At 45.5% G+C, this 24,837-nt stretch overlaps 1 protein-coding gene across 1 annotated transcript in view; it reads left to right on the top strand.

The window, feature by feature from the left end:
- LOC126285091 (golgin subfamily A member 6-like protein 1) overlaps window positions 1–24,837 on the top strand; it is a 135,319-nt gene that overhangs the window by 49,880 nt on the left and 60,602 nt on the right. Inside the window, exon 3 of the mRNA XM_049984416.1 lies at window positions 11,553–11,720. Within this exon, the coding sequence (XP_049840373.1) occupies window positions 11,553–11,720 (168 nt within the window). The remainder of the gene's footprint in view (window positions 1–11,552; window positions 11,721–24,837) is intronic.

The following is a 24,837-nucleotide window of genomic DNA, read 5'->3' as shown; positions in this document are numbered from 1 at the left end:
AAAGTAAAATTGCCGTCTGGCCGTGGTGCTTCAAGTATATAGTGATACCAGCATCTGACAGAGTTAGAAGTGGACTTCATAGTGGGTCTCCATTTGGACAGCTGGTTGAATCGTGCAATATCCAGATTTACGGCACATTCGGACGTGACAGTGGCTCAACGTTCGACTTCATGGGCTATGAGGACAAGCAGGTTCAGCCCCACACACCTACCATCGTGGAGGAGTACCTTGAAACAGAAGATATCAGGCGAATGGAGTGGCCTGCCTGCTCTTCAGACCTAAACCTCATCGAGCACGTCTGAGTTGCTCTCAGTCGATGTATCGCTGCACGTCTTCAAACCCCAAAGACACTTCAGGAGCTCCGGCAGGAACTGGTGCAAGACTGGGAGGCTATACCCCTGCAGCTGCTCGACCACCTGATCCAGAATATGCCAACCCGTTGTGCGATCTATGTACGTGTGCATGGTTATCATATCGCATATTAATGTCGGTGTACATGCGCAAGAAACAGTCGCGTTTTGTAGCAATGTGTTTCGAGACGGTTTTCACAACTTATCACCAACGCAGTGGACATTCAGATCTTTGTCATGTGTGTTCCCTATGTACCTATGCAATTAGCGCCAGTTTTGTGTAGTGCCACGTTGTGTAACACCACATTCTGCAATTATCCTTAATTTATAAGTATGAGTGTAGTTCTGTGTTTAGCCTCGGCCGGCCGACGTGTCCTCATCTGCCACTGGGTTCATTGGATGTGGTACGGAGCGGCATGTAGTCAGCAACCGCTCGTTATCGGATTTCTTTACCTTGGAACAGCCGGTAATCGGTCGAGTAGTTTCTCAATTGGTCTTACGAGGCTTAACGCACCTTGTACCAGTCCTCCACCAAGGAAAAACCCCTGTCAGCACTGGGCATCGAAGCTGGGTCCTCCGCATGGCAGTCAGCCGTACTGACCACTCTCCTAAGGAGGCAGAGAAGTTACCTACAGATGAGCCAAAATTCGCGCTCGCGGGCACAAAACGCAATTTCTTGCTTCATTTCCGGATTATGACAATCATTGCATTGCTATCAACATGTGACCGACACGCTTAATATATCCTCCCTGTTATTGTTGCCATCACCTGCCTGTGAGTGACTATTGCATGCTGAATTTGAGAATAGTGGGTGGTTACATTAGGATTGTGTGTTCTTTGTGATGCAGAGAGGTAGCATTGACAATCTGTTATGAAGACTATCTACGTTTTGTAGAAGAATGCTGCCACTGGTAATGCATATAAGTCATGACAATTGGCTGCTCTTCTTGAATTTAGTGCATACAATTATTTTTAGCATCTCCACAGCGATATGTTTTCTAGTTATTTTTGTCTTATTACAGGTAATTTATTTTTTACTGATTATTACTTTTCATTAGTATTTATTGCCATGCCTGACCAATATTCGTTATGTCTCCATTAAAAAACTTTAGTTACAGCATATGTTTTAATAAGAAACAGTGTACATGACAACTTTAGTGGGAAGACCAAAATTACAAAATAAAAAAACTGGTATTGATACGCCTATATCTGGAATCAAACATGACTATTCCTTCTCAAAACGCTGTCCACTGCACTAACTGGGTATGTTCCTTTTTTTAATGGATTTTAAATGGTTAATTTAAGATGTGTCCAGATGCACTTCCTGTCGCCATTGTTTTATTCCCCAGGACAAGATATGTGCGCCCCAAAACTTAGCATGTGTGCCATAGATAAGTGAGCAAAAGTTTTGTAAATAGTCCTAAATCGTGTAACTGAGGCTTTAATAGGCTATCAGTACAGTGTTCACCCGGTGGGATGTGGAGAACCCCCATTAAGACCATGTCCAGGCTGTGTGACACACTGACCCTCGCCATTAATCAAACAGGCAGATTCGATCCTGGGCTGGACACCTCCCCATCGAACAAGGTGCACTTTAACATGCATGGCTATCTGGTTGAGTTCATGGGACATTCGTTTTCCTCTGGTCATTTACATGTGTAATACCTTGATAGTTTCTGATCCTTGTTGTAGTACCATTATGCATGTTCTTAAATAACCTGCTATATACAACAAATGTATATTGCGTATGTCACACAATGCATTCCAACCTTTACTACGATTCTAGTGCATCAGTGTTTCTATGACATTAGTCTTTTCCATATTTGATAAGGAATATAAGTTGAAGCAAAACCATTTTAGGTAGATAAGTTGCAGAATATTGAGTGAAGTGTTTAATTGAGATTGGCCATGTGTAAATAAGCAGGTTGGATTACATAAGTATAAGAATAGGCGTTTCATCTAGATAAATGGTAAAACAAAGTTCTTTGGTCAACATTCCGTGTATTAGATGTATATTGTGTGGGTAATTTACTAAGTAATGTAAGATATTTATTTTTTCAAAACACATTGCAAAGTGGCATGGTCTCCTGACCTTAATTCGTTACATATTCCGTCCTCACAGTCGTATTCTGCACATCAAGACGCTTAATTCGAACCCAAACTAGGTAAGGTTGAGTCAATTTTGTATAAATTCATGTAAGCGATATGCAAATCTAATAAGTAAATTGCGAGTGCGCACTGAGGTTGAAAAAGTCGAGGCTGGCATACACAACATGATGACCACAGGAATTTTCGTTCTAGAGAGGCGACTGGCCCAATGGGGGGCCCGTCCCTTCAGAGGGGTGGGTTGACACACACCTACTTCGGCCAGAACGACCACCCAGAGAGAGGACAGCTTTTGCAAGAGCGAAGAGATAACGACCCCCATGTTCGACTTAAAAGCAAATTCCGCTACACTGTATGGGAGCGCCCAGAAGACACATGTTTTCATGGACCGACTGCGTAGTTAATGAGTTCTCACAGGACGACTATATGCCTAATGGAGATGCCACATATTTAAACGAAATGTCATTCTCTCATTTAAAAGAGCAACGCTGATTGGTGGAATAATTCAGACGAAAAGAGCCAAAGCAATGAGGGAAGATAGCGAATGATTTTTTTCTTTTGTCATCAGTCTACTGACTGGTTTGATGCGGCCCGCCATGAATTCCTTTCCTGTGCTAACCTCTTCATCTCAGAGTAGCACTTGCAACCTACATCCTCAATTATTTGCTTGACGTATTCCAATCTCTGTCTTCCTCTACAGTTTTTGCCCTCTACAGCTCCCTCTAGTACCATGGAAGTCATTCCCTCATGTCTTAGCAGATGTCCTATCATCCTGTCCCTTCTTCTTATCATTGTTTTCCACATATTCCTTTCCTCTCCGATTCTGCGTAGAACCTTCTCATTCCTTACCTTATCAGTCCACCTAATTTTCAACTTTCGTCTATAGCACCACATCTCAAATGCTTCGATTCTCTTCTGTTCCGATTTTCCTACAGTCCATGTTTCACTACCATACAATGCTGTACTCCAGACGTACATCCTCAGAAATTTCTTCCTCAAATTAAGGCCGGTATTTGATATTAGTAGACTTCCCTAGGCCAGAAATGCGTTTTTGGCCATAGCGAGTCTGCTTTTGATGTCCTCCTTGCTCCGTCCGTCATTGGTTATTTTACTGCCTAGGTAGCAGAATTCATTAACTTCATTGACTTCGTGACCATCAATCCTGATGTTAAGTTTCTCGCTGTTCTCATTTCTACTACTTCTCATTACCTTCGTCTTTCTCCGATCTACTCTCAAACCATACTGTGTACTCATTAGACTGTTCATTCCGTTCAGCAGATCATTTAATTCTTCTTCACTTTCACTCCGGATAGCAATGTCATCAGCGAATCGTATCATTGATATCCTTTCACTTTGTATTTTAATTCCACTCCTGAACCTTTCTTTTATTTCCATCATTGCTTCCTCGATGTACAGATTGAAGAGTAGGGGCGAAAGGCTACAGCCTTGTCTTACTCCCTTCTCAATATGAGCACTTCGTTCTTGATCGTCCACTCTTGTTATTCCCTCTTGGTTATTGTACATATTGTATATGACCCGTCTCTCCCTATAGCTTACCCCTACTTTTTTCAGAATCTTGAACAGCTTGCACCATTTTATATTGTCGAACGCTTTTTCCAGGTCGACAAATCCTATGAACGTGTCTTGATTTTTCTTTAGCCTTGCTTCCATTATTAGCCATAACGTCAGAATTGCCTCTCTCGTGCCTTTACTTTTCCTAAAGCCAAACTGATCGTCACCTAGCGCATTCTCAATTTTCTTTTCCATTCTTCTGTATATTATTCTTGTAAGCAGCTTCGATGCATGAACTGTTAAGCTGATTGTTTAATAATTCTCGCACTTGTTAGCTCTTGCCGTCTTCGGAATTGTGTGGATGATGCTTTTCCGAAAGTCAGATGGTATGTCGCCAGACTCATATATTCTACAAACCAAGGTGAATAGTCGTTTTGTTGCCACGTCCCCTAATGATTTTAGAAATTCTGATGGAATTTTATATATCCTTTCTGCCTTATTTGACCGTAAGTCCTCCAAAGCTCTTTTAAATTCTGATTCCAATACTGGATCCCCTATATCTTCTAAATCGACTCCTGTTTCTTCTTCTATCACATCAGACGAATCTTCACCCTCATAGAGGCTTTCAATGTATTCTTTCCACCTATCTGCTCTCTCCTCTGCATTTAACAGTGGAATTCCCGTTGCACTCTTAATGTTACCACCGTTGCTTTTAATGTCACCAAAGGTTGTTTTGACTTTTCTGTATGCTGAGTCTGTCCTTTCGACAATCATATCTTTTTCGATGTCTTCACATTTTTCCTACAGCCATTTCGTCTTAGCTTCCCTGCACTTCCTATTTATTTCATTTCTCAGCGACTTGTATTTCCGTATTCCTGATTTTCCCGGAACATGGTTGTACTTCCTCCTTTCATCAATCAGCTGAAGTATTTCTTCTGTTACCGACAGTTTCTTCGCAGCTACCTTCTTTGTACCTATGTTTTCCTACCCAACTTCTGTGATGGCCCTTTTTAGAGACATCCATTCGTCTTCAACTGTGTAGCCTACTGCGCTATTCCTTATTGCTGTATCTATAGCGTTAGACAACTTCAAACGTATCTCGTCATTCCTTAGAACTTCCGTATCCCACTTCTTAGCGTATTGATTCTTCCTGACTAATGTCTTGAACTTCAGCCTACTCTTCATCACTACTATATTGTGATCTGAGTCTACATCTGCTCCTGGGTACGCCTTACAATCCAGTATCTGATTTCGGAATCTCTGTCTGACCATGATATAATCTAATTGAAATCTTCCCGTATCTCCCGGTCTTTTCCAAGTATACCTCCTCCTCTTGTGATTCTTGAACAGGGTATTCGCTATTACTAGCTGAAACTTGTTACAGAACTGAATTAGTCTTTCTCCTCTTTCATTCCTTGTCCCAAGCCCATATTTTCCTGTAACATTTTCTTCTACTTCTTCCCCTACAACTGCATTCCAGTCGCCCATGACAATTAGATTTTCGTCCCCCTTTCAATATCCTCATACACTTTCTCTATCTGTTCATATTAAGCTTGCGACGTCGGCATGTATACCTGAACTGTCGTTTTCGGTGTTGTTCTGCTGTCGATTCGGATTAGAACAACCCGGTCACTGAACTGTTCACAGTAACACACCCTCTGCCCTACCTTACTATTCATAACGAATCCTACACCTGTTATACCATTTTCTGCTGCTGTTTCCCTACCACGTTCAAGCTTCTGACATTCCACGCCCCGACTTGTAGAACATTATCCTTTCGTTGATTATTCAATCTTTTTCTCGTGGTAACCTCCCCCTTGGCAGTCCCCTCCCAGAGATCCGAATGGGGGACTATTCCGGAATCTTTTGCCAATGGAGAGATCATCATGACTCTTCTTCAACTACAGGCCACATGTCCTGTGGATACACGTTACGTGTCTTTAATGCAGTGGTTTCCATTGCCTTCTGCATCCTCATGTCGTTGATCATTGCTGATTCTTCCGCCTTTAGGGGCAATTTACCACCCCTAGGACAAGAGAGTGCCCTGAACCTCTATCCGCTCCTCCGCCCTCTTTGACAAGGCCGTTGGCGGAATGAGGCTGACTTCCTATGCCGGAAGTCTTCGGCTGCCAATGCTGATTATTTATCAAAATTTAGGCAGTCGTGGGGATCGAACCCGGGACCGAAGAGGTTTTGATTATGAATCAAAGACACTACCCATAGACCACAGGTAGCTTCTTAAAGCGAATGATACACTCTTGCAATTTTTCCAGAAACAGGGGCCGTTCTGTTGGCACTCTTGGAGCAGGAACACGTAATGAGAGCAAATGCGCTCGTACGTGTACCCAAAGAGCGAAGAACAAAGTCTGTCCTCAGTACTTCACTGGGAGAGCACCTCTGTTAGCAAATCGGAGTAATACTCTATACTGAGTCGCTCGCGACTAAGAATTGTTCACTGTGTTGGCCGCCACACTTATTGTGCAGTGTGAACACGGACAGAGTACAAGTTATACTAGTTAAACGCCCCTTCAATCCAGATAGGAGATAGTTGTGTTATTTGTCAGCAGCGAGAGACGCAGGCACAGTTGTTGCAGCTCATGGTATTGTGTGCTACAGTGTATGCGAGCCCCATCTTTCTTCCCAAACAGTACACTCCATTACACTTCTAATGTGACAGCCTTGTCCATACCTAGACAGCCATTCTGCTGAGTAAATAACATTCTGAAAGAAAATGGAGAAAAGAACATTTCCATACTTTGTAAAATAATAGCATTGCTATCCATAAGAGACAATCTAGTGTTTCGAAAAGAACCCGGAAATTTATTAATTTTTAAGAAAAAGTTTCACTTGATTTCTCAGAATTTTTTGCAATAAATAATATTTTTCGTTCGTTTAATGTTTATCTTACACTAACTAGCAATCTAAATCTACATCTACATTTATACTCCACAAGCCACCCAACGGTGTGTGGCGGAGGGCACTTTATGTGCCACTGTCATTACCTCTCTTTCCTGTTCCAGTCTCGTATGGTTCTCTGGAAGAACGGCTGTCTGAAAGCCACCGTGCGCGCTCTAATCTCTCTAACTTTACATTCGTGATCTCCTCGGGAAGTATACGTAGGGGGAAGCAATATATTCGGTACCTCATCCAGAAACGCACCCTCTCGAAACCTGGCGAGCAAGCTACACCGCGATGCAGAGCGCCTCTCTTGCAGAGTTTGCCACTTGAGTTTGTTAAACATCTCCCTAACGCTATCACGGTTACCAAATAACCCTGTGACGAAACGCGCCGCTCCTCTTTGGATCTTCTCTATCTCCTCCGTCAACCCGATCTGGTACGGATCCCACACTGATGAGCAATACCCAAGTATAGGTCGAACGAGTGTTTTGTAAGCCACCTCCTTTGTTGATGGACTACATATTCTAAGGACTCTCCCAATGAATGTCAACCTGGTACCCGCCTTACCAACAATTAATTCCACTTCAAATCGTTCCGCACGCATACTCCCAGATATTTTACAGGAGTAACTGCTACCAGTGTTTGTTCCGTTATCATATAATCATAGAATAAAGGATCCTTCTTTCTATGTATTCGCAATACATTACATTTGTCTATGTTAAGGGTCAGTTGCCACTCCCTGCACCAAGTGCCTATCCGCTCCAGTATCTTTTCCTTAAAGCGGACGACTCCAGAAGATATTTGTTGCTGAATGTTTTTCAAGCAGTTCTTGTTGGTACATTAGGAGCGTCTGTCTGACTTCTGTAGTAGTGTGAGATTGAAATTGTTTCTTGCAGGAGTCAAAGGGTACCTGTTGGATCAATCCATTGCGCAACTTGACAAAATAAAACCCACACGCTCACAACATGTATTCTTAAGAGTTTGAATTTGGTGAGACTATCAACCAAAATTTCTTTTACAAGCGCTAAGGTAGGAACGAAGGAAGGAAGGAAGGAAGGAAGGAAGGAAGATTAGGTTTAATGTCCCCTGGACTTAGAAGTCATCAGAGTTGATAGATAAGCTCGGATTATGTCAAGGATGGGGAAGGAATTCGGTAATTCGGCCGCGCCCTTTCGAAAGGAACCACCCCGCTTTTGTTACAGCGATTTAGGGAAATCAAAGAAAACCTATATCTGGATGGCTGGACGTGAATTTGAGCTGTTGTCCTCCTGAATGCGAGTCCATTGTTCTAGCCAGTGCGCCAACTTACTCGGTTTTACAAGTACTATTTCTTTAGATAATCGCCATCACGTTGTAATGCCTAAAGCCAGCGTTGTCTACGAGCAAGTACTCCCTGTTGACAAAAACTCTTGTCATATATATATATATATATATATATATATATATATATATATATATATATATATATATATGTGTGTGTGTGTGTGTGTGTGTGTGTGTGTGTTCAACCCTAAGGTTGTTTTGCAGCAGAGGGACATTCTTCTCTTCTGTCTGTTTTCCTCTTCATTTCCACGTATGTTTTACATCCAACGTCATTCATGATCTGTTACATGTATGATATCCTTGGTTTCTCCCGCCGATGCCTTCCCTCAGTAGCTCCTTCTGCTATTGTTCCAATGATGTTGTTGTGCCGTAGGATGTGCCTTACAAGTTTGTCTCTTCTTGTTTGGATGTGCCTCAGCATGTATAGTTACCCATTATTCTTGAATGTGATGAAATCTGCCAATCAGACTCCTTACTCTCTGTGATCATTTCAGCATCTGTTGTGCTATGATCTGACTTTATATTCTAAAATGATTTCTGAGAGTAGATTTCTAAGCTTTTCTCAGCATGATTGATTGATAATACAAATGCAGGTTTCTGTCCAAGTTGATTCTATTTAGCGCACGAGATGTTACTGACTGACTCAACTATGATCTTGAAGTGCTATGAGCTGTAGTCTCATGTGCATTTGTTCCTTAAATTATTTTGTATTTGATTATTTACAACTCCTAGCGCCAATAGGAATGAAGACATGGGAAAAATGTGTTTCTGAACCTCTGACTAGTAGGTTGCCCTGCACAGCTGGTTTGTTGTGTTGGAGTAGTATCAGTCTGCTCTGTAGACCTGTTTTACCAGGATCGTAGATACAGATGGGTACAGCTGGTGGAAGGTTGAGACAGGTAGAGGAAGGGATGGACAGCAGAGGGAGGGTGCAGGAGGAACCGGAAAGGGAGAGAGGGAGCAGGAAAGGATAGGGAGAGAGGGGGCAGGAGAGGCAGCACAGAGAGAGGTGGAGCAGTACGAGATGGATAGGCTGAGTGAGGAGAAGGAGAGGGATAGAGAGAGGGGGCTGGAGGAGATGGGTAGTGGAAGTGGGGAGGAGAAGGTGCATGTGGAAATAGGGATATGAGGAAATGGAGAGAGAGAGCGAGGAGGAGATGATTATAAAGAGGCTGGAGCAGAACATGGACAGAGAGAGGGGGAGGGGAGGGACATGCAGTAGACAGGTGGAAGGTGTAAAAGGGTAGTGAATAGGTGGAAAAGGAAGAGGGGATGTGTGTGTGTGTGTGTGTGTGTGTGTGTGTGTGTGTGTGTGTGTGTGTGAAGCTAGCCAGAGTGGCTGAGCAGCTCTAGGCGCTACAGTTTGTAACCTCGCGACCACTATGGTTGCAGGTTCGAATCCTGCATCGGGAATGGATGTGTGTCCTTAGGTTAGTTAGATTTAAGTAGTTCTAAGTTATTGGGGACTGATAACACTAGAAGTTAAGTCCCACAGTGCTCAGAGCCATTTGTGTGTGTGTATGTATGTGTGTGCTTGTGCATATGCACGTGCATGCATATGACCAGGAGCTTCTCCTCCACCACTGGACTGATTTCAACCAAACATAGTATACATACTCCTTGCTATTGAGAATGAGCACCTTGGAGGTTAGAACTTCGTAGCATACATAGGGATAGAAATACAGGCAAATGTGTTTCCTACTGCTGGCATGTAGTCTGCCACCATGACAAGCATATTATGTGGGTACTTTTGGCATTCCTTTCAGTGGCTATATGTGTAACTTGACATGGCAGAGAAGAGACAGGGTGGAGAGATGGAAAATGTGACAGAGAAAAGTGGGAGAGGAGATGGACAGAGGGAGGGGATCGGATGTACAGAGAGAGGGGGAGTATGGAATGAAAAGAGAGAAAGTGGAGCAGAAAAGATGGATAGGGAGAGAGGGGAGAAGATGTACAGAGTGTGTATGGAGGAGGGGATGGACATAGAGAGGAGGAGGAGGAGGAGGAGGAGGAGGAGGAGGAGGAGGAGGAGGAGTGGATGATCACAATGCGAGGATGAGATCGACAGAGAGAGTGGGGAGGAAGAGATGGACAGAGAGAGAAAGGCAGAGAAGATGTCTAGTGAGAGGGGAGAGAGAGATGGTGGGAAAGAGGGGGAGGAGGAGATGGACAGAGAGATGGGAGAGGTGGAGGAGATGCAAGAAGCTGGTATAATGTGCCAAGTGGTAGTGGTCATATGGAAAAGGAAGAGGGGGTGGTTCTACATGGACAGAGAGAGGAGGATAAGAATATGGACAGAGGGAGGAGGAAAATATGATCAGAGTGAGGGGTGGAGGATATGGTCAAAAGAGATGGGGTATGAGATAAAGAGACAGTGTCAGGGGAGGAGATGATCGACAAATAGAAGTGGAGGATGTGTTGGACAGAGAGATGGGAGGTGGGGAGCAGAAAGAGAGTTGGACACAGAGGGTGAACGAGGAGATTTTTCAGTACATGTGTCAAATGCGTATGTGGGTGAAGCTGAGGGGAAATGTTTACCACATAAATAAAATATTGGTAGAAATAAAAAACCTAAGTTTAATTTGTTAATGTATGGGGCTTTCACAATCTTTAACAATTTCTGCATGAATGATATCAATGCAGATGACATTGTAGAGGAGTGATCTGATAAAGAGGATGTGATAAGTAATGAGAACGATCATTTAATGAGATTTAGGTGTCATAAGGTGGTTAGGATTGTATCATGAAGAGAAAGAGTAGACTGGAGCCTTGACTTGGAATAGAAGAGGCAGAGTAAGTCATAATTGCTAGGTTAGATAAATCTCAATTATTTCACAGTATTGAGCGAGGGGTGAGGAAGTTTGAAATTACTATGGGTAAGGGTGTGTGGAGATGCAAACAGGCATGTGGAAACTACGGAATAATGGAAGGTCAGAATTTTTCATAATAACAAGTACAAAGAGGTGTTGGTAGCTGACTTTGTATGAGACATAGGGCAGACAAAGGTATTGCTGGTGTGGAGACTTTACCAGTTAGTATAAGATGTGGATAGGGGTGGACTAACATATAAGGGCAGCAAGACAGAGTGCATCAAGTTCAATGATTTGAAAGTACTGGCACATCTTTGTCATATTTTCATAGGCGGGTATTGCTTAAAATTCAGCCACGCTGATGCTGGGATCTGGTTGGAGTCCATGTAGTGAGAATACAGCAGACCACTGCACGAAGCACCTAAAGGCCACTAGTGGTTGTTTCACGGAAATATTCTGCTCTGGATGAAACCGTCAAGCCGACTGTAAACCAAAAAATATGGCACCGACAGGTTTCTGTGTCGACTGTAGACTGAGAGTGCTGTCGGCACAGGTGCGGCACCAGCTGGAGGCCGAGATGAACCGTGCGGCCCTGGAGGAGTGGGAGCTGCAGCAGCGCCTGGACGCTGCACGCCAGCTGGTGGCAGAGAGGGAGGCACAGCTGCAGCAGCTGCAGGAGAGGGCCATGTCAAAGCTGCATGCACCGCCCGGACGCAGGCAGGTAGGCTCAGCTGTCCACGAGACCAAAGGTCAGGGCATCGACTCTCGCTACACTAAAATTGCTACACCACGAAGATAACTTGCTTCAGATGCGAAATTTAAGCGGCAGGAAGAAGATGCAGTGATATGCAACTGATTAGCTTTCCAGAGCATTCACACAAGGTTGGCGCCGGTGGTGACACCAACAACATGCTGACATTAGGAAAGTTTCCAACCGATTTCTCATACACAAACAGTAGTTGACCGGCGTTGCCTGGTGAAACATTGTTGTGATGCCTTGTGTAAGGAGGAGAACTGTGTACCATGACGTTTCCCACTTTGATAAAGGCCGAATTGTAGCCTATCGCGATTGCTGTTTATCGTATCGCGACGTTGCTGCTCGCTTTCGTCGTGATCCAATGACTGTCAGCAGAATATGGAATCGGTGGGTTCAGGAGGGTAATACGGAACGGCCTCGTATCACTAGCAGTCGAGATAACATGCATCTTACCCTCATGGCTGTAACGGATCGTGCAGCCACGTCTCGATCCCTGAGTCAACACTTGGGGACATTGCAAGGCAACAACCATCTGCACGAACAGGTCGACGGCGTTTGCAGCAGCATGGACTATCAGCTCGGAGACCATGGCTGCGATTACCGTTGACGCTGCATCACAGACAGGAGCGCCTGCGATGGCGTACTCAATGGCGAACCTTGGTGCAAGAATGGCAAAACGTCATTTTTTCGGATGAATCCAAGTTCTGTTTACAGCATCATGATGGTCACATCTGTATTTGGCGACATCGCGGTGAACGCACATTGGAAGCGTGTATTCGTCATCGCCATACTGGCGTATCACCCAGCGTGATGGCATGGGATGCCATTGGTTACACGTTTCGGTCCCTCTTGTTCGCATTGACGGCACTTTGAACAGTGGACGTTACATTTCAGATATGTTACGACCTCTGGCTATACCCTTAATTCGATCCCTGCAAAACCCTACAGTTCAGCAGGGTAATGCACCACCGCATGATGCAGGTCCTGTAAGGGCCTTTCTGGATACAGGAAGCGTTCGACTGCTGCCCTGGCCAGCACATTCACCAGATCTCTCACCAATTGAAAACGTCTGGTCAATGGTGGCCGAGCAACTGGCTCGTCACAATACGCCAGTTACTACTATTGATGAACTCTAGTGTCGTGTTGAAGCTGCTTGGGTAGCTGTACCTGTACACGCCATCCTAGCTCTGTTTGTCTCTATGCCCAGGCGTATCGAGGCCGTTATTACGGCAGAGGTGGTTGTTCTGGGTACTGATTTCTCAGGATCTATGCACCCAAATTGCGTGAAAATGTAATCACATGTCAGTTCTAGTACAATATATTTGTCCAATAAATACTCGTTTATCATCTGCATTTCTTCTTGGTGTAGCAATTTTAATGGCCAGTAGTGTATATGTTATGTTAGTGTTATATGCGACAGTTGCAACATGCAGCCATCATCATACATTATAGAGAACTACTCCTTCGTGGAAAATTCAGTGAAGAGCATTTGCGAATGGGATTTCTCGTCTAGAAACTAGTTATGATATAATCAAGAATCAACAGCCCATATTTGAAGAACTGTTTGATACTCAATACTATAATACATGAACTAAAATGTGTTGCACATTATATAGCACCATATATTCTTTCATACGCTAAGGATTGCTGTTAGAACAGATGATTTAATTTCAGTAAGTACACATTAATATAAATATTAACAGTACAAATATTAAAGTAGACTGTATCACCGTCAATAGCGATTTACAATTCTGAATGTGTAATTTAATATATCTAGTGGAGCTTCTTATGAAACTTGTTCAAAGAATGAGAATAACCAGTTTAACACTGGCATAATACATAAGGTGTTACATTGCATCTGTACTTTTTAAGTAGTTATTTCAAGCTTAAATACGCTGGAGAATGGTCAAAGATTGAAAACAATTTAAGAAAAAGTAAAATCATCAGTACGAGCCTTGATGGATTTAACAATAACATTCTGACTGGACATGTCTGTCCAATATAAAAACCACGACCCACACTACACATCCTCTTACCACAGGCGTTAGCAACGCTTCAGGTACACCTTTTTTATTCATTTCAAAATTCTGAAGCATTTCTAGCAACAATTATTTATTTATTTTTTACTTATTTAGCCATATTAAGGCCTAAGGCCCTCTTTTTACAACTGACCAGGAACAACATATACAGCAGATATTACAAGAATTTCCCATTAATAATAATAGTATTAATGACAATAATAATTATAATCATAATTATAATAGTAATAACAATTGATGTTGATTCTTCTAAAACATAGATGTATGATGTGTATGTGTACGGGTCATCTGGGTAGAATGGCTCGCAAATGTCATTTTAAGTTTAGGTGCTCCGAGGTGGACGGAGGAACTGTGACAGTGACAGTGTAAACAAATTAGTGATACGCAAATACGCTCTTTATTGTCTTGCAGTACTTAACTAAAGTTGTACAGAAACTCGCTGGATATGAGGTGTGCATTACTGAATACTGTATCAACAAGATCATGTCCGTCCTGGGCGTCACACTATCAGTCACTTAGTAAACTCTTGTTCCCATGCAAAGGCGACTCCATCTATTGACTAAGACTAAGTCTTGCAGGCTGATCACTACGTACTCTGGCAACCCTGGAGCTCCGTACTAGAACTGTGGCGCACCACCGCCGAACGTGAACCCCCGTTGCTGCGTGTGCCCGCCGCTTATCACAACACGGAAGTCCATCTTATTGGCGGTAGCGCTTAGATTGCTGATTGGGCCGAGCTTATGGTTGGTGGCGAAATTCAAGGTTTCACCAGTGGCCCCAGTCGGAAACAGTCTCAGCGTGCCAGCTCCGGTCAAAGCCGTTGGCGAAGACACAACAGTGTAACTTCGCCTAGCGCTACGAAAAAAACAACATAGCTGCATAAACAACGTGACAAACAGGAAAAATGAGAACCACCTTGGTTCAGTGCTAGGCAGTTAAAAGAAGATTCTACCGCCAATTTAAGGATAGTTTTGGGAACTTTTCCCAGATTCATGTAGTCGATTGCTGGTCTTGGGTTACACTTTACTCAAATAACCCAAAAGGTAAAACTTTCCGAACGCCTATTGCTTCTAACAACCCTACCACAACGAAGGTCAAAAATTAATTATTATTGTAATGTTGCTTAAGCTGCTAAATATTGCATTTTCGGGCAACAACAAATATTATGTAGCAGGTGTCATTAGAGCACAGTTAATAAGGTCATTTATTGAAATAATTGATAAACTAGGCACTCATCTGTTCGTGTTTCCCACGCTGGTCTCGTTGTGAACTCGTGGCTTAATCGTCGAAAATCTAGGTAGTGATGATTCCAAGCTCGGATGCAAAGACCTAGGTGTTATTGTGAGATATTCAAAAGTTTTATAGATGTGTTTCATAAACCATTCTTGAAGATTAAACTGCAAGTTAGCACAATGGTGATGTAAGAAAGTAATCAGCAATCAGAATTTAAGTTACACTTCTTTTTTATAACTTTTGTTGCAACATCACTTCACAATATAAAACATACTTGAAAATATCTTCCTCACTCTTAAAGTTCACATTTCATAAACTGACTACAATTTGCGTCTTTTCAACATGACAATCAAGACTTGACTCTCTAATAACCACTTACGCGCCCAAAATTCAGAGTTACAAGTACGTCAAAGATCATAGTGACAAAAGAAAGATTACACATAAGAATAATATCATTGCAATATATACATATCGATGTATCGAAGTACCTCTACATTAATGAAATCAAATCTGAATGTTGGCACAGAAATATGTTAACTATTTTACAGAAACACAGTAGAAAATTGCTGGTATCGAGAGGTTGAGGTGAGATGCCGTAATGGTTACGTAATTCAAGTACCATTACATGCGTCACTTTAATTTTGCCAGTCGACATAAACAACAGGAACTGTGCATTAATTGCAAATCAATCCATCGAAATATTAAGATGTGCAATTTGTTTATCAATCTAAGTTAGCAGATGGTATTGAAGTTGAATAAGTGCTCTTTAGTACATTTCCTTTTTGTCCACATTGAGTTGTATTAATGAGAAGTTTTTGGTATTTTTGTTGTAAACCAAATTGATTTTCTCGTTCATTCTTACTGTCCTGTCAGTTTCACAGTTTTTAAGTTCCTGTGCCAACTAAACAGTCAGGTACCATACCTGGTTAGCTGTTGTGTACGATCTGGAACAGCAGCTGACCACCCTCCGTCAAGGCGATTATTGCTACGCAGTCAAAGACGTCAATAGACGCCGTGGCAGAACTGGCAGACAGGGTACTGGATGTAGTCATAAGAAGTACATATTTTGACCTCAATGAATCAAATAGCATATACAGGGTGTTACAAGAAGGTACGGCCAAACTTTCAGGAAACATTCCTCACACACAAAGAAAGAAAATATGTTATGTGGACATGTGTCCGGAAACACTTAATTTCCATGTTAGAGCTCATTTTGTTACTTCTCTTCAAATCACATTAATCATGGAATGGAAACACACAGCAACAGAACGTACCAGCTTGACTTCAGTTTGTTACAGGAAATGTTCAAAATGTCCTCCGTTAGCGAGAATATATGCATCAACCCTCCGTCGTATGGAATCCCTGATGCGCTGATACAGCCCTGGAGAATGGCGTGTTGTATCACAGCTGTCTACAATACGAGCACGAAGAGTCTCTACATTTGGTACCGGGGTTGCGTAGACAAGAGCTTTCAAATGACCCGTGTTATCTTAGTGTGCGAATGTCAAACCGAGTGAAAGTGTCAACGTTCGCGCGTGCGGCAAGTAGTTCCGCGCCTTCGTTAGGAGCGCTGTCTTTGTTCTCGCAATGCGCAGAGCTTTTATTCCTTGTTTTGTTACTTTATGTATGTTCGTTATTCTATTTTTTTGCCTGGAGTCTTGCATGGGTTTCTATGTAGAATGCACCTAACAATGAAGGCAAACAACAAGCTTACTAAGCGCAATTGATTTGCTCTCGCGTCCCTAGTCACGAGTGCCTGATACTTAGCGTTCATCCTCGTGAGCGCCTTCTCCTTCCTCACCACTCTGGCCTGACTATATAATGTGGTCTTGTCGACCAGCTTGCACCCAGACCTGTGGAAAACCCCTCGGATCCCGATGTTCCTTAAGCCGGACAAATCACCCTCTGCTGTCTCCTCCTACCTTTCAATCAGCCTTAGCTCGGTCTTCAGCAAGGTTCTGGAATCAATCCTCACCCAACTCATCCACCTGCACTGCCTCCTTCCCTCTACCCAATGTGACTTTCGACCATCCTTCTCTGAAGATAATCTTCTCCTTCACCTCACTCACCTCCTCTCCGAACAACTAAATTCCCGTCGCTCCACCATCTTCCTCTCTCTCGTCCTTGAACGTGCCTATGACCATGCATGGCATTCTGGTCTCCTCTTCAAGTTCCAAACCTTCGCCCTCCCTATTAACTACGACCATCTGATCGCCTCCTTCCTTTCTCAACGTCCTTCCTATGTCGCCATCTATATCACAGATTCCCACACCTTCCACTCCTCCACCGTTGTGCCCCAAAGTTCCGTCCTCTCCCCTCTTCTCTACCTTCTTTATACAGACATGCCGGCGCCTTCACCCCCCCCCCCCATACACCTTCTTCAATACGCCGATGACAACGTCTTCCTTGCCCTCCCCCCACCCTGCAACACTCACTCCACCTTCTCCAATCCCATCTTGGCGGGTTCACCACCTGATACAACCCGTGGCTGCTCAAGGTCAATCCATCCAAAACCCAGGCAATCATTTTAGGCAAAATCACCCCTTCCTTCCATCTCCTTGATTTTTATACCACTATCTACAGCCATCCTATCAACCTCACCCCCACCTTCAAGTACCTTGGCGTCACCCTTGACTGTCGCCAACCATGGACCCCCCCATCTTCAGACGATCCAAGTCTACGCACGCTCCTGACTCTGCCTCCTCAAATTCCTCTCTGGCTGCACTTGGGGTTTGGACCCCTCCACTGTCCTCCACACTTATAAATCCCTCATCTGCCCCAATCTCTTATGCCCATCCTGCCTGGATCTCCGCCCCTCTTTCATGCTTCAAGTCCCTTCAAATCCTGGAACGCCACGCGCTCTGCCTCGCCTATCACATTCACCTCCCATTCTCCACACGTCTCCTCTATAACTTAATTTCTTTCTCACACCTCCTCCTCTTCCTTGAACAGATAAGGATCCTTTGCACCTCCTGTAAAATTGATCCCCCTCACCTGCTTGTCTCTCCCGTCCTTTCCCACCCCAATCTGCTGCCACGCCTGTACTTCTACATCCCACCAGCTCTCCATCTTACTACCCTCCATACCTTTGTCCAATTTGGCTCCTGCCAACTGTCCATCCCGAATGATGCTCTCGTCCTCTACATCTACCCCTCCTACCAGATTTGACCCTCCCCTTCCTCCTCATGAGGTTTTCGTCCAGGCTCCCTCTTTCCCTTCTCTCCCTCCTAACTTTCTTCCCCCTCTGCTCTCCCGCTCCTCCCCCCGCCTGGGCTTCCACACCAAACCCTACCACCTCGCCTCCCCCTCACTTCTTCTCTCCCACTGGCTTCCTCCCCAACTCCCTTCTACCGTCCCCTATTCCCTGTGGCAGGCCCCTCCCTTTTTTTCTTCTAATAGTGTGTGCAGTGCATCGAAGATCATCGCCAATGTTTTATGTACAGTGTTCCTCTGTTCCAGCGCAATTGTGTCTCTTCAGTTTCTCCAACGTTCGACAGTCTGCTCATTGTGCCTTTGTGTACTGTTGCACTTGCTTATGCAATTCAGTGTTTTCAGTTCGAACGTCTTCGTTATAATCATTATGTGTCTCACCTGTTTTTTCATATTCATATTTTCTGTACATCTGTCTACATGTTATCTGTTCTCTGGTTTTCTATGGCCGGAGGGCGGCGTAGATAGACCGCTGCTGGCCTACCTTTTATACAAGATTTTAAAATAACAATAAAGGGGAAAATGAGTTCCGTATTTAGACTTCTAAGACGAGATAAATTTCCGTTTTGATGTTATCGTAACGGACATAGTAGAGTCTCAAGCCCTCATCCTCATGTACAGCAGCTAAACTGGTGAGCCTAAAGTGATTATCCGTCTTTACATACATAACTCAAGTAACAACGCAATGGATGCAAGTCCGGAAACTGTGAACCCGACTGTGTCCAGACTACCCGTGAGGGTACTGCCATTCTGGCTGCACAACCTGGCCTTGTCGTTCACCCAGGCAGAGGCAATTTTTTCCTATTTCGGTGCGACTTCAGATGTTTCTAAATTGGCGTTGGTGGTGAGACAATTCGAACAGCAATACTTAGCGAAATGTCATGACAGCATTGTCGCACCACCTGAAGGGAATGCAACACTCGTTTAAAATCGGAACTGATCCGACGTGTTTCCGCATCTCAAGAGGAGTGTATGCGACCGAAGACCGTCACAGTGCCTGTGGCATCTCAGAAACAAAGTCGACGCAGATACTGTTCCGGCATATCGACAAGCGCCGGCACGAAGACGAAGGTCGCAAGAGCAAGGAAGGCGGTGAGGCGACGACAGCCAATAGCCCGCTGACAAGGACGGCGCCACGACAGGGGCGCCCTCTGGCAGAAGAGAATATAAGCTCCAGAACTGCCAGCCTCAGGCGGACAGTGTTAGTACGGCCTCGCAGAGAGTGCTACGATATCAGCTAGTAGTGATCCATATCAATTGCTTACGTGGACATGGTTTACAGCGAAGAACATTACTTTTTTGCATGCCACCCATCGCTTGCGACAACCTTGTAAACTCAAAGTTAAGTACTGTCAGTCTTCTTATCTGTAATAAAAACTATTAATGTGATTTACTTCCATTGCTGCATAGCATACAGAGTCCGCGTCGATACCTGAATGGTCAGCGTGACGGACTGCCGTCCTAAGGGCCAGAGTTCGATTCCTGACTGGGTCGGGGATTTTCTCCGCTAAGAGACTGGGTGTTGTATTGTCTTCATCATCATTTCATCCCCATCCGGCCCGCAGACCGCGCATTTTGGCGTCGAATGTAATAAGACCTGCCCCAAAGCGGCCGGACCTGCCCCGTTAGGGACCTCCCGGCCAATGACGCCAAACGCTCATTTCCATTTTCCATAGGATACAGAGAACGCAGCATCTTTTAGAGACCGTATAAGTGACACGTGGGCAGTACTCCACAGGTACCGTACCTGATTAGCTGTTGCACACGATCCGGAACAGCCGCTGACCTCCCTCTGTCAAGGCGATTGTTACTACGCAGTCAGAGATGTCACTGGACGCTGTTTCAGAACTGGCAGACAGGGTACTAGCTGCCGTATCGCCTGCGCTCGTTACGGTATCAACTGCACAGTGCGCGAGGACAACAACCACGGTTGTACAAAGCATTATCGGCGAAAGTCCATCAGTTGACACAATAGATTAAACAACCGGTAGCGTGTTGCAGCGTCGCTGGAGACCACTGCCGTCAAAGACATAGAAGGCCACTCGCGGCAGGGCCGCGTCTAGCTCGCCTGCGCCGACACCTGATGCACAGAAGGACATCTGCTGGTACTGTCGGCGTTTCGGGTAACGTGCACAAAGCTGCACCAAGCCGTGCGCGTATCCAAACGCAATCGGCAATCGACCGTGGGCGCTTCGTCAGCGTGACAACTACTATACATCAGTGATCGACGCACGAGCCATAATTACACTACTTGCCATTAAAATTGCTACACCACGAACATGACGTGCTACATACGCGAAATTTAACCGACAGGAAGAAGATGCTTTGTATGTAAATGATTAACTTTTCAGATCATTCAGACAAGATTGGCACCTGTTTCGACACCTACAACGTGCTGACATGAGGAATGTTTCCAACCGATTTCTCATGCATAAACAGCAGTTGACCGGCGTTGCCTGGTGAAACGTTGTTGTGATGCCTCGTGTAAGGAGGACAAAAGCGTACCATCACGTTTCCGACTATGATGAAGGTCGGATAGTAGACTATCGCGATTGCAGTTTATAGTATCGCGACATTGCTGCTCGCGCTGGTCGAGATCCAATGACTGTTAGCAGAATATGGAATCGGTGGGTTCAGGAGGGCAATACGGAACGCCTGCTGGATCCCAACGGCCTCGTATCACTAGCAGTCGAGATGACAGGCATCTTATCCGCTGTAACGGATCGTGCAGCCACGTCTCTATATCTCAGTCAACGGATGGGGATGTTTGCAAGACAACGACCATCCTCACGAACAGTTCGACGACGTTTGCAGCAGCATGGACTATCAGCTCGGAGACCACGGCTGCGGTTACCCTTGACGCTGCATCACAGACAGGAGCGCCTGCGACGGTGTGCTCAACGACGAACCTGGGTGCACGAATGGCTAACGTCATTTTTTCGGATGAGTCCAAGTTCTGTTTACAGCATCATGATGGTCTCATCCGTGTTTGGTGACATCGCAGTGAACGCACATTGGAAGCGTGTATTCGTCATCACCATACTGGCGTATCACCCGAAGTTATGGTACGGGGTGCCATTGGTTACACGTCTCAGTCACCTCTTGTTCTCATTGACGGCACTTTGAACAATGGACGTTACATTTAAGATGTTACGACCCGTGGCTCTACCCTTCATTCGATCTCTGCGAAACCATACATTTCAGCAGGATAATGCACGACCGAAAGTTGCAGGTCCTGTACAGGCCTTTCTGGATACAGGAAGCGTTCGACTGCTGCCCTGGCCAGCACATTCTCCAGATCTCCCACCCACTGAAAACATCTGGTCAATGGTGGCCGAGCAAGTGGCTCGTCACAATACGCCAGTCACTACTCTTGATGAACTGTGGTTTCGTGTTGAAGCTGCATGGGCAGCTGTACCTGTACACACCATCGAAGCTCTGTTTGACGCAATGCCCAGGCGTATGGAGGCCGCTATTACGGCCAGAGGTGATTCTTCGTGTAGTATGGCATTTACCCACAGACGTTGCTGCATCAGTGCCGAGTGCTTATGACATTCTTCTTGACAGCCGAATAATTCATTACTCTATATACGGCCTGTGCAGAATAGAGCTGGATTTCGGTCTACGCCTTGCCTTCTCATGGAACTTCACTGTGGCTGGCGTGGGTCAACCAATTATAGGTGCGGATTTCTTGGCGAACTATACCCTTTCGCCAGACATGTCCAATGCGCACGTTGTTGACCAGACCACCTGGCTGACGAGCCGGCCACTGTGGCCGAGCAGTTTTGACGCTTCAGTCCGAAACCGCGCTGCTGCTACGGTCGCAGGTTCGAATCCTGCCTCGAGCATGGATGTGTGTGATGTCCTTAGGTTAATTAGGTTTAAGTAGTTCTAATTCTAGGGGACTGATCACCTTCGATGTTAAGTCCCATAGTGCTTGGAGCCATCTGAACCATTTGTTTGAACCGGGCTGACGGTCGCAGGCTTTCGGTAACATATAGCCATGCAATCAGCCCAGCTGATTAGCAATGGGGACGGCGAACATACCGCGCTGCTGTAAGACTTTTCGGAGTTAACGAAACCACCAGGCGTTCCGAAGGACGTCCGACACAACACTGTCCATCACATCAAGACGACTGAGGGGCTGCCGATCTCCTGCCGTCCACGAAGACTATCGCTGGACCGGTAGAAGATAGCGAAAGCCAAGTTCGATAACATGATCAAAGATGGCATTATGCGTCCGTCTGATAGCTCCTGGTCTTCGCCCCTGCACCTTGTTCCTAAGAAGTGTGGTGCGTGGCGGCCTTTCAGAGACTGACAGATTCCCGGTACCAATGACAACAACTACGCATTGAGCTGCACTTGTGCATACAGTGCACTAAATTGCGTCAAGGCCTACACACAGATTCCGGTGGCAGACGAGGACATCCAGAAGACACTCATTACTACTCCATTTGGCTTCTTCGAGAGCAAGTTTATGATTTTCAGCGTCCGGAAAGCGCCGCAGACGTCGCAGAGGTTCTTCGATTCAGTACTGCGTTATCTGTCATTTTGCATTGCATTCCTGGACATCTTAGTGTTCTTCACATCACCAGAAGAACACCGTCGGCATCTCGTCCATTTTTTCCAGAGTCTGAGTGAACATACAATAGTGCTGAACATTCCGAGGCGCGTTTTTGGGCAGATGCAGATAGATTTTTTAGGCCACCGCACTCCCCCCTGAGGCTCGCTACGATTGCCGGGAAAGGTTGAAGCTATCCGCCAGCTGCCCCGGCCGGCCACATACATTGAATTACGGCGCTGTTTAGGCATGCTGGTCTTTTACCGGCGGAACCTGCCGCATGCAGCTGAAGTTCAAGTGCCACTGACAGTCTAGTGGGGCCTAAGACTAAAGGAAACACAGGAACTACCTGGACAGATAATATGATCACGGCATTTGAGAAGTCTAAACAAGTGATAGCGGACGCGGCATTGTTGGCACAAGCTGAGCCGAATGCACAGTTAGCTGTAGAAGTAGACGCGAGTCAGACGGCAAAAGGCGGCGTTCTTCAACAATGCGTCGACGAGACCTGGCCGCCGGTAGCTTTCTTTTTGAAAAGTCTGAGCGCCTCACAGAAGAAATGGAGCGCGTGCGGCAGAGGACTGCTGGGGATGTACGAAGCCATAAAGTACTTTCGCCCTCATTTCGAAGCTCGCATCTTCACAACATTTACTGACCACAAGCCGCTGACATTCGCCTTCCGGCAAAATAACACGAACTGCTCGCCAAGACAATACTGTCAGGTACTGTACGTGGCCCAATCGCCACAGGTGTCCAGTACGACTAAGGTATGGACAGCATCGTGGCAGACTGCCTCTCTCGTGTCGTAAGCGTCTGTACAATGGAGTACACGGCATTCGCAGAAGAACAGAGGTCAGATCAAGAGCTTCAGGACGTGTTACAAGATACGCAGTCATAATTAAAACTACAACTCGTGGACATTCCTGATACCAATGAACAAGTGTATAGCGATGTGTCCACAGCCAACGACGTCCGTCCTTGCCACCGAACGTCCGTCGACAAGCGTTCGAGTCCGTGCACAACCTGAGCCTATCACGAAAGAGGTCTGTGCTCTGTCTAGATGTAGCTCGCTTCGTGTGGCCAGGAGCGAAGAAGCACTGCAGAGACTGGACGGAGTGCTTTCTATAGAGCCAATGCAGCAAGGTAACAGGCACCTTCATGCACCAGTAAGTAATTTCCCCAACGTCACAGTGCGCAGTACACAAACTGTTAGCGTTACCTGCTCACCATTGTCAACAGATCCACTCGTTGGCCTCAAGCAATTCTGATAAACATTATTTCGGCCTAAACCTTCGCGCAGGCCTTCGCAACGCACTGGATATCGGAATTTGGCTGCCCTCTCCACGTCACAACCAATAGACGCAGACGATTTGGGTTCGAGTTGTTCGCAAAACTGTCTGCACTTTGCGGCATGAGCCATCGTCAGACGACCAGCTACAACCCGCTCAGCAAAGGAATGATGTAATGACAGCAGCGCACCCTGAAAGCGGCCCTCATGTATCATGCAGCTAGGTGAACTGAGGCTCTGCCAGTCGTCCTCCTCAGGCTGCGCAACACCTACAGACCAGACTTGGGCGGTTCCTAGGTAGATATAGTATATGGGTAAACACTGAGACTACCCTGCAATTTCTTAGAAGCCGCAACGTGAGGTCGACCTTTCTACACTCGTTGCGTGTCTCAGAGAGCACATAGAGCAGATTCGCTCCCACAGCAATCCCCAGACATGATACAGGTTCCCTGTTCACACACAAAGACCTCAGCTCGAGTTCAGACGTGATGCTACGTAGCTACGGCATCAGACCGGTTCTCCAGCCGCCCTACACAGGTCTGCACCAGGTCCTCAGCATGGGAGGCCGCACCATGGATATTTTCTTCAATGGAGAATGTGCCGCGGTCACCGTAGAGAGAGTGAAGTCGGTCTACGTGTTCCATGAGCCGCCACCACCCTTGGGTCGACGTCACCCGCCCTGCGCCCACCTGTGCTTCAGAAGAGACCATTGCACCACTTGTACCTCATTGCACCACAAGATCTGGCCAT

This window comes from Schistocerca gregaria, chromosome 8 (assembly GCF_023897955.1).
Source record: "Schistocerca gregaria isolate iqSchGreg1 chromosome 8, iqSchGreg1.2, whole genome shotgun sequence".
In the NCBI taxonomy this organism is placed as follows: domain Eukaryota; kingdom Metazoa; phylum Arthropoda; class Insecta; order Orthoptera; family Acrididae; genus Schistocerca; species Schistocerca gregaria.
The sequence above is the reverse complement of the archived record's forward strand: the minus strand, read 5'-3'. Positions and strand labels throughout refer to the sequence as shown.